Source organism: Takifugu rubripes, chromosome 7, assembly GCF_901000725.2.
Source record: "Takifugu rubripes chromosome 7, fTakRub1.2, whole genome shotgun sequence".
Lineage (NCBI taxonomy): Eukaryota > Metazoa > Chordata > Actinopteri > Tetraodontiformes > Tetraodontidae > Takifugu > Takifugu rubripes.
This window is the reverse complement of record NC_042291.1, coordinates 12,269,265-12,280,547: the sequence shown is the minus strand read 5'-3', so window position 1 is coordinate 12,280,547 and position 11,283 is coordinate 12,269,265. Positions and strand designations below refer to the sequence as shown.

At 41.1% G+C, this 11,283-nt stretch overlaps 1 protein-coding gene across 2 annotated transcripts; it reads left to right on the top strand.

Annotated features, from left to right (window-relative positions):
• Positions 1–256: 256 nt before the first annotated feature.
• LOC105416682 (zinc finger protein 208) lies at positions 257–6,600 on the top strand. 2 transcript variants are annotated; one of them, XM_011605572.2, is made up of 3 exons: positions 268–395; positions 2,667–2,721; positions 4,101–6,600. In XM_011605572.2, the coding sequence occupies exon 3, from the start codon at positions 4,251–4,253 to the stop codon at positions 6,072–6,074; it is 1,824 nt and encodes a 607-aa protein (XP_011603874.1). In that variant the 5' UTR covers positions 268–395; positions 2,667–2,721; positions 4,101–4,250; the 3' UTR covers positions 6,075–6,600. The 2 variants fall into 2 exon arrangements, with proteins under 2 accessions (XP_011603873.1, XP_011603874.1); XM_011605571.2 differs by lacking the exon at positions 2,667–2,721 and having other exon boundaries at positions 257–395.
• Positions 6,601–11,283: the final 4,683 nt, after the last annotated feature.

The following is an 11,283-nucleotide window of genomic DNA, read 5'->3' as shown; positions in this document are numbered from 1 at the left end:
AATATAGTTAACAAATTAAAAAATAATAATAATGATGAAAATTGACAGCGTTTAATCTGCACAGTTTAAGGAGTGAAGAACAAACACAAAGCCTTGTTTTTTAAGGGAAACGGGAAAAGAGAGTCCTGGAATTTGTGGAGGGATTTTTTTTCTCGTTTTCCCCCTCTGTTCTGACCTATGCCGAAGACCAGTAGATGGCAGTAATGCGCCTTCTTCTTTTAGATGCCATCCGCTTTTAAAATAGACGAAGAAGAACTGCTAGAAATCGATGAAGAAGAAATTTCGCCGTGGGCGAGACAGCCCCGGCCTAGATGGAGGATGCTATCGTTAGCTAGCTTTAGGATCCATCACAAGATTTGGATTTACTTTACCTCTTACAAATGTAATTTATTGTGGTAAGTAGATCAGCTTGTCTTCGGGATAAGTGGTCGACGTTCAGGGTTGTTATAAATTTTCGAGATAGCGATTTTTGTTACCCGTGAAGATGGTAGAAGCTAAATTAGCAGTCATACTAAATATCACAACACACCTTCAAATTCGGTCACTCTGTTAGAATACCTTTGCACCTTTTTGGAGTCTTCCTCCGTTAATGTCTGGGTGAAAAAAGTATTTTTCAACACTTAAATTGGAGGTGGTAAACCTTCATGTTTTGCACGTTTGTTAATGACTGGGTCGGTGGCATAATGGCTACAAATCCCTTTTTTTCTGTCAACCCTTAATATTAGTTAATTGTTTATATTTTTATTTTTACAAAATGGGTGATGTTAACCCAGGTCCAGTGTCGTCGCTTTGTAAAGGACTTTTGGCTTTAGAAAAACGGATATGTAAATGAGGGAACACGGTATACAGAGTTTGACTATCTCTTAACCAACCAATATGTCTGTAATTTTTATTTTAAATAAAGTAACTATAAAGTCACAAAAGAATTGTGCATTTTTCCCTATTGGTGTCATATATTTAACTGCTCACAGAGAAAGGCACCAAAGTGCCCTTCACTGTTGTGTTCTGCAAGAAGCATTACTAGCAACAGCTGTTTTAGTCTGACGTTTTATTCTGTGGCACGATCAGGAGGTTGTAAAACAAGTCAAACACGTGTTCCATTCTTTTACAGTAGTAGATCAACACAATTTACCTTCAGTAATAGGTATTAGGATCGCTTAAGATGTATCATAGCTGTGTAGATTCAACAGAGAAGGTGGCTACCTGATAAAGCCAGCTGGATGTGTATTTTCCCAAACTGCTTGTTAACTCAAAATATTAAATGTATAATAATGTTGTCTCTTTAACAGTTGGTTTGTTAGTTGCTGCAATGGCTTGCCAATTATATCCTTTGCAATACTCATCTTCATCAAACAATTTTGCTCGTGTCAAATTAGAAGCATCTTAAGGAAAGGATCTCTTTATTGTCTGATTGCGCAGGGAAATTCAGTGGGTCATATGTATGGTCCTTAATCACTGCAGCTCTGTCCATGCTGCCAGTTTGGGATTACATGGGGATAGCGTACTTGGTCTGCACACAAAGGCCTGTTGTAACCGGAGGTCAAACCCAAAACCTTGGTGCTTTGACTTTTCTGCTCGCTAATCGCTGCGCTGCGTGTTACAAGAGGTTTATATTTTTTTAAAATATGATTTTTGTTGGACCTAAGCTATATTTGAAAGCAGCTGCCCATTGTACTGATTCCTTACTTCAGAAATTTGCTGCTCTGTGCACCTACCACATGTAAGAGCTGGTAGTGTTGTGTGAGTGTGAGAGCTGTCCACTTAAGATTCTGATGCATAGGTAGCTAGCATGTCATTGATTAATGACATGTTAAAGAACAGATTATACACATTAGCTTAATCAAAAATAGGGTCGGTGCTTTGGTTTACCACTGACAACTAAGCCACTGACCCACCAACAAGGAATGCAACAATGCACATTTTTTTGCACTTCCAATCCGATCCCAATACCTAAATACAAATATCTGCAGATAAAATACTGTTTTTTATAAACAGGCAAGTGGATGTATGCATGTGAGTCCCAAAAGTCAAATCGAGGTAAGTATGAGGTCAGAAAAGGAATTAAATAAACAGAAATCCTACTAACAAGAAAAATAGCATCCTGAAAACAACTCCAGGCATCCTTACTGGCTCTTTTTGGCTACGTTCTCACTGCGAATCTGCTGTTTTATCAGTGTGAACGGCACAAGTCAGTGATTCTGACAGTTTGGAATCTGATTCATGTAAATTACATTTGGTACTGAATTGGAGAAATATCAAATTTTTGAATAATTTCAAAATACACGTCTAATCCGGGCTCACAAGTTTGCGGGCAGCCACACAATGTTTTCCAAAACTAGACTGTAGAGACTAGCTTCCATCCTGTTTACTTAGGTAATCAAAGTTCTGTGCGTGACATCATTAATGTTCAACTGGTCATGCAGGTCACTTCAGGAGCCTCAGTCAGAAGATGAGCTACATTTAATCGTAACATACATAGCCTTTGTCTTTCTGGCAAATATTTGGTAAATATTTCCTGTGATCTCTCATGTGCTTTTCCAAATATTTGATTATGTTAATGGTATTGTACATTGGGAGGGAGATTCCACCTATGCAAGATTACAGCCTTGCTAACATTGCACGTTGCTGCCTTGCTTCACTTTTTTTTTTATGTGAACAAACCCCAGACCCAGGGCTGCTCAATGCTCGCCTGCTAGCTGACTGGCTGACAACTGTGGAAAGGTGTGTATCACGCCTCCATTCAGGAAATCTGTTCTACATTTTGTATCCAGCTAAGGCACAAACATACAGTACATCATGGATTGGAAATGTGCACGTTGGATAACAAATTTGCAGTCTTTGAATTATGTTGGTATTGGATCGTCCCCATCCCTGCCACCAGCCTAACCGTTGTATAAATATACCATAATCCGTAACATCTGGCTCAACCACCAATGTCTAGACCTTAGTGTGCCAGTGACCGTGCATGTTGGAGTGTAAAATGATTAGGAAAGGCTCGTGCATTTTCTTTCTAGTTGATTAGTACTCCTTTCAGTTTTGGGTTTGGTGGGATAATTTAAAGTGGTGAGGTTTATGGGAAGACTATTTGGAATAGCTAATGGCAATTTGAGAACATCCATCATTGTAACAATGTTGCTACTATTTAATGTATGAAACCAAATCAAAATGCTCATGCAACAATGTTGCCGTAGGTGACGTGTTGATCATATATGCCTTTATTATTGTATGCTAAATCCTGGTTTGGCTTGTGTTTCCAATGAACAGGGATAGCCTCAAGTATCCTAGTGTGCTATACCACAGTCATATGTCTCTTGCACTCCTCTTTTGTGATTTTATTTTTTGGGGGGGGAGGTTCATAAGTGGCTGGACACTACTGTTGGACACCGTTCTTTTTCAAATAATGACCCTATAATTCTCTAAAAATATTGTAAATTTCCCTGTGGTGCTCGCGAACACATTAGTGCGTATCCTCTTAGTGCGCTCATGTCTGTTAGTTAGCTTGAGTAAATCGGTGTAAACACCAGAAACACCAGAAGGGGTATAATGATTGAATAAGGTACATTACAGCATCATTTATGGGTTTCTTCAAGATCTGTGTAATGGCAGAGCTGATCGTGGCTTGAATGTTCCAGAACGGGCCTCTTTATGGCCCCAAAGGATGATGCAACTGAGCTTGTGGAGATCTGGACTCTTTCTCCTCTTTAATAAGGTCAGGAGTTGGAATTCTCTCCAGAACAGAGAAAGGCTAAGGCAAAGCATTTATCCATCTGTTGATTCCACCCCCCATCTTCCGTATACACAAATACTTCAAATGTAACCTATACATATAAAACGATGATCTAGGGTTAACGATTGAGAAAAATCAAACTGTACATTTGATTTCCCTCCCTTTTTAGGGTAATTGTAGTCCGGCCTTATCTGTCACCTCCTTGCTTGTTGAGAGTCAGATTATGGGCTGCTATAATGTGTTAACAAGCAGGATCTTGTTACAAATACCATATAATGTTGTACTAAGTAGATTTGCTGTGTGCCAAAAGTCACAGCTCTGCATTTCTGTTGACTCTGGCCATGTTGTTGATTATTCTTTGTTTCATCCCCAGGTGCTGATAAATCATGGGATTACTTCTGTTCAAATTTTTGGAGCAAATGGATACTCAGATTTTATTATGGAGGTCATTTGGATAGAACTTGAAGCAAAGCTTGTGAGTTGAAAGGCAGTGCCATCGTCACATGGACATAATCGTGGAATCATGGAAAAACAGAATCTTGGCAGAGAGTCAACAACTTTCATCTGCACCGAGTGTGGCGATGGATTCAGCAAGTACTCCAACGTGGTGACCCACATGGCCATTCACGGACCTTTGGAGTCGTTCTGCTTTGACGGTTCCTCCAACGGATTTGAAGTCCCACGAGAGTACGTGCTTCAAGAAAACGGCACCTTGACGGTCGTCAATGGCTTGATGCATTCACATCAGTTGGCGCCGCCACTGTCTCCCGGAGTTCTGCCTTCACATTTCACATTCCCCGCCAACCCGCTTTCTTCTAACCTAAAGACGCAGCCAGCCGTTCAGAGAGAGGTGTTCAGGCCGAGGCCGTCCGAGCTGAACTTGGACAGTTATTGTTGTGAGATATGCAACAAGTCATTTACCAGTCTGCAGGGTTTACTCTGTCACCAGCGATATCGAAATGGCCAACAGGGTTTCCGATGCACTTTGTGCTGTAAGTTTTTGGCAGGTAGAAAGTTTTTCATAAAACACCTCCAGGGCCACTCAAATCAAAGATTTCATAGTTGTGGACATTGTGGTAAGCGATTCCTCAAATTGGACGCGCTGAACACTCATAGGAAGGAAAAGCACCTTTCCGAGAAGGCTTTACCATTTGGAAAATGTGAAAATAAGCTAGAAAAAAGGTTTGAAAAACCATATTCTTGTAAGAAATGTAAATTGAATTTCTTCTGGATGTCAGATTTTCAGACGCATTCGCTGCACCACTGTAAAGGGGTCGAGCCTGAAGCTTCATTTGCATCTGAAATTGATGTCGACATCGACAACGACATTGACTCAAAGAACATCGAAGGTGGAGCCATTAAAAATTGCTACAGCAACGGGACGTCCGTAGATGTTAAGAATTGGGATAGTAAAGTCTTCAGTAATCAGTCATTCACACCATACAGATGTGGTTTATGTGGAGACCGTTTCCAGAATTTAACCGCTCTGAAAGAACACCATCTCACTCATCAAACACAGGAGGAAATAGATCGGCTCAACGATGAATCCAAAACCTTTAAGCCACGAATACAATCTAAAGGCAGACGTAGAAGAAGCAACCCAAATGGAAAGTTGCATCCGTGCAAACACTGCCACCGTGTCTTTAATCATTCCAGCAGTTTGTCCCGACACATGAGATACCACAAGGGGACAATGCACACGTGTATGTTTTGTGGCAGACACTTTCCTCAACGTTGTGACTTAAGAAGGCACATAGCGATGTACCATAACGCTGAACTGGATATGAAACCTGCTTTAAAACTTTTGTTCACCACCCCGCAGAACGACCTTGCCCCCAGTTACTGCAACGGGGAGAAAAACACATACTCTCCCAAAGAGAAAAGAAAAAGCTCCTATGAGGATGACGATGAAGAAGATGATCAGGCAACATCATCAGACGAACAGCCCTATGGGAAACAATCTCTAAAAGCAGGACGGGGTAACTATCAGTGTGAGGAGTGTGGGAAAAAATTTGGGCTGCTCTGTGTTTACCAGAGGCACCTGCGCTACCATAAAAAGGAACCTACCAAGTTTCCCAAGTTTCCAGCTCAGTTTAGGAGCGTTTCCCCGGAGCATCCCCTTCAGATTCACCCGAGCTGTGGAGAAAATAGTGGACAGATGTGTCTCGGCGGCGCTCCCACAGTTGAAACCGCCCTGCAACACGAAGAAGTCAGTGACCGCGATCGAAACAAAAAAGAAAAGCCCTCAGTGGTTCTTTATGAATGTTCTGAGTGCATGGAGACATTCTCCTGCTTGGAGACATTTCTTCACCACCAGACCTCGCATAGCTCCCAAAAAGAGGGCTAACCTGTAAAACAGAGTAACAGATCAATGCTGTTGGGTGTGTTTGATACTTCTAACTGCTGATATAAATGTACAGACTGTGCATTGACTCATTTGTAAAACTTTTCTTTCATACCTACTTTTATACATTTTTTTGCATGAAAATGCAAAATTTTCCCCCTGAGAATTCCATAAACCAGTGAGATTGGGCATATATTGACTGCACATCCAGGTTGCCTTGAACGGTTATTACAGACGGAGTAGTTACATTTTGCATTTTTAATTGTAATTCTCTTATTTTTCAAGATATTGTTCCTAATACAGATGTTTTTCTTTATAACATGTATGCGTACTACTATATAATTGTTTGAAGGGGCAGAATTGTTACATGTCCCATTAAAATGTATATAGAACTTAATCCTGTTTCGATTCTGTTTGTTTTGCTATTTTTAAAGGATTTGAATTTCTGTAAATTTAAGATGTCAAGGTTGGGTATGAATTTTTCATTGGAATTATGGAATCTACAGTAAAACCAGTAATTTAAAAAAAACTTGATGCTGATACTCAAAACATTGGGCTAGAGGTTCTTCACAAATACAACCCGTACCAAAAGAGTTCTTTTTAGTTAAGATGGTTTCAGAAGAGCTCGTCCCAAAAACACCACCTTTTATTTAAAAAAAAAAAAAAAAAAAAATACAATGATTGCATTCAAAACTGTGGTAGTTGGCACTCCCTGATGGTAAATCATAATTTACTTCTCCTGTTCTACGCTGTAGATTGATGAGGTTGGTTGTTTGGGCTCTGGGCATCCTCTGTGCTTGGTTCATACAAGTCTTTATGTAAGGTTTAAATTAAGGATCTCTCACAAGCTGCCAGGCAAAAGTGCTAATTGTGTATGTAGTACAATATGAGTAATGGTGCCCTGTGTGATCTTTTATGGTGTCGCCTCCCTTGACAAAACTAAGCATTAGTATGCTCGGCTCACCTTCAGTGTTTGAGTAACTGTCATGAATGTGCATTGAAATCAAAAGTGTATCTGCGCTATGCTAACGTTGTCAAACTGGCTGAGGTAACTCCAACTGTTCGGTGTATAAATTGATATTTGTGTCTGCAGGCACATTAACCCCCACCCTCTAACCCAAACCATAATGTTGGTGAGTGGCTGGTTTGTTGTGCTTTGGTGCACTGCCTGTCCCCCTAGTGTTTTATTGATGTTTTCGACCCCCATTCTGTCTTCAGAGACGGGGCTTTTTCACAGTGTCTTTGAGGGGCAGGCAGCTAGCAGATCAAGGGGAGATGCCAACATGAGAAAAAAAAATGAAATCATGCTGAAACCACCCAAGATCACATAAGGTAAACATGTTTTTGGAACGTGAGCATTGGGGAAAAAAAAGATTATTCATTGGTTTCTGGACTCTGGAAAGGACAGTTTAATCATAACATGGCTAAACTTTTACTTGCAACCAGTGATGCATTTGAGAAATGGGAAATAGGTGGAAGAATACAAATGTCTGCCACCACTGAGGTACCCTTTAGCAAGATACCAAACTCACAAATGTTCATATGGGGCCCTGCAATGAGCTGGCGACTGAGTCGGGGGTATACCCTGCCTTTACCCATATGCAAATGGAATAGCACCCAGCATACTCCCCTTGACCCTGAAAGGAACAGAGTAAATAGGGATTTATGCAAGATGGAGCCAAAAGCAAGTGTTCCAGCTAGAGAGGTGAAAGGCATAGCAGTGGGGGCTGGTATTGAATACACAACTGATATAGGTGACAGCCACGATTTCAGCATGTGCGACCAAACAACCAAACACTGACAAAACAGTATTTGCAAGATCTGGAGAAACTATCCTTCTATGTGTGACATGTGGTAGATTTATTTCTCAGGGATTTCCAACTGCTTCTGACATTCACAAAGGGCAGTTAAAGTGTGGGGGGGAAATCAGATCTGTCAGCCTCAGGTAAAATGTGACTCAGAATGGCACACTTTTTTCAACATGTTTCTAGACTCCTAACCTGTGCCACTTTGTTCTTATTTAAATATGATAAGCTCTAGTTACCTAGCCACCTAATTCCTGCCTCACCATAATGCAGGTGCTGTGGTCTGCTGTGAAAGTGCTCCACAAAAGGAGATAATTTAGGGGCTATAACACTCTTTTCCCCCAGGATATGGTGTCATTCTATTTATTAGCATTTCAAATGCTTAAGAGCTACTTTGTTCTTTAAAGGTTTGTCCTAATTCCAGCATTGATGGAGATCCAATGAAAAGGCCCTCTTAACAACATGTCCCTCATGTAAACTGCGTACTGCGGCCAAGAAGACTCCCAACAGTTACTTATCTAAAGGTCAGGATTAGTCATGGTCTTCATTAGAGCAGAGCAAATACTGCCAGATGGCTGCACATTCCCAGAAAGAAACCTCAAGGCTGAGGTAAATGCAGACAAGAGGAGAAATATTAGCACATTGGTATAAACTCTTGCTAAAAGGTATGCTAAGGCTTAGGATGCCACCTAAAGCTGCAGTATGACCATAAATCCAGCTTTAGTCTTCACAGGATACCTTTCTACAACATAAAAACTCACTGTAGGTTAAAGGAACCTGGTTTGGTTAATTTCCACATCAAATGTGCGAAAAATAAAGTGTTTCATGAGAACTGTCCAGCAGGGGTTTATGGTCCAAATTTTGGATATCTTGCAGATTCAAGTGACGTTACTTTTAGTGAGTTACACCATCAGGCGGTCCACCGCTGTCCGTGCAAATATCCCCCTCGTAAAAACACTTCTGATAGCACCTTTGAACTCAACTATAGGCGTGTTTCCACTGCAGGAGTTCCTGGGGTCACAAACTGCTGCCCCCACGTGACCCTCTCAATGGCCATGTCTCCACTGTAGGGTAAGGCCCCTTGGTGATGTCACGAGTTTCGATCACCACATATACATTGTGCGACAGTTTCGACCACAATGTCAGCCGAGCGAGCTGTCAGCAGCAAAGATCATTGGAAGGAGCTGAGGCAGTAGTAGTTTTGCCCATGTGACATTTTGTTTGCGCATCAGTATGTTTCTACACATTAAGTAAATGCCACGTGTTTTGTTGTGATACTTGCAAAATAGGTGGCTGCCTCGACAGGTGGCTACCGCATTTCTGGATGGACACTATGATTGAGAGGAAAAGCGACATCTGCTAGGCTAATGCTCCTCTTCTGTTGGGTTCCATGCCTCATCTTGTCCCATGTTTAGCCAATCAGTGCCATGTAAATCTCAAACCCCACCCAGGAGTTTTTCAGGGCTGATCAAAGTGCCTACCGTGGAGCAGGGACTTGGTTAGACCCTGTATAAGTTCCCGTAAATGGCCCTTCAAGGGAGATTACAACAGTGGAGACACACACCAATGACCCTGGCCCCCCAAAAAGTACCCCTTTCTGCAGTGGAAACACACCTTATACGTGTTATCTTTTACTTTGGGCCTTTTGACCTACATGAAGTTGTTTACTATGAATATATAGAGAGAGAGTTTCTAACCTTTCCACACCTACATACCCAATAACCCAACTGTGGCTTTGCATTTAACAAGGAGGCTACTTGGCATTAGAGAGAATCACCTCCCTAATGAGTGACATGAAGCAGGATGTGTTAGTCTTTAATGTGGTTCTTGAGGGGTTCTTTTTGTGGGGGTTGCTATTTTAAACAGTACCACCACCTACTATAACCAGTAACCCTTGGGCCTTGTTCAGCTGCGAAATTGGTTCTTCACCAGTAATTTGACAGACAGCCATGTTTGACACTAAATCACTTGGGCATTCAGTAGTCGCCTTTCTAAAAAAAAGCTTATGAATACTGTACAGCACACCTTTCTTGCTGTATTACTCAACCCCACCCCATCCCCCACATTGGAAACAACCATGACAAGAGATCTTTTTTTTAGCATTGCATTAGTTGGTTGAGGAAGGAATATAATCTTAAAGGTAAAGAGATTTGTATGAAAGCCTGCTGAAATATATCATCGAGGGTATTTAATGATCTTAATAAAAACCAAATAAACTCCAACATCAAGCATCTTTTCAGTCTTGTAATGGTGAAAATGACTGAATTGCTTTACACAGATTTTTAGGGTCTTTTACTGTTTGATAGATGAGCTATGCTAGCCACCCCCAAATGATCACCCTTCACCAATTTGAATGCACCTTAAAGATCATCAGTATGGATTGGGGGACGAATAAGGCACATGGGGCAATATCTTTGATTAGATCCCAAACAAAACAATTGCATCTTTTCCTTTTAATTACAGATATTTATGTAGCTGGAGCTACCATTTATATTCCATTTCATGACATGTTAACTCATGCTGTCAGACTTGTCCAGGGTGTACCTCGTCACCCAGCTGGAGTCAGCTGGGATAGGCTAACGTGACCACGCTTAGGGATAAAGTGGTAGATGATGGATGGATAGATTGATGGATGGACTAATTTTTCATACAATTAGTGATCCTAAAATATTACACCTGTGGCTACTGTAGACTGACATTTGTACACGTTACAATGGCTTAAGAGCCAATGGATTCACTTATGGTTTGTTCACATTTCCTTTTCTCATATGAACCTTTTTCAATATTTCCCCTGTCATATCCTTTCACTTCACTGACACAGCACTTGCAGCTAAAGGAACAACCAAAGGACACTGAAAAAAATAGGTTTACTGCAATTTGTGCGACTTTGGTTACAACAAAGTTGTAGCCGTGAGCTATAAGCAGTTATCTAACAAGCAACATTTACCCTAATTATCAATGCAACAGGCATTCTTCCCAAATGTCCCGAAGTAAGGAGTGGCTGCATCTACAAGCTTTACAACCAATTGTCTTTGCACTTAGCATTTAAATGCTAACCAGTAGCCCCCTTTGCTGTCGAAGGCACATCGGGGTATTGATTTGGGACACAGAAGGTGAAATGATTGTTTGCTTGATTGAAGAAAGGAGACAAGCTTGCAACAAGTGCAACATTTTCACCAACATGCTGAGTGAGTGAACAAGTGGGGAGTAACTAGCAAAATCTTCCCAAATTTTCCAAATTGAGCCGCCCTCTATCCCCGGCTCCATTCCAGTTTTCAGTCCTGGTATTTCTCAAGTCTCACTGTACTATATGTCCTTGTGAATACTAAACATGAATTATTTGCATTTCCCTCACCTCAGATGATTTTACATCATATTAAAAATACAAGGCACCAAACCAAGCCAGC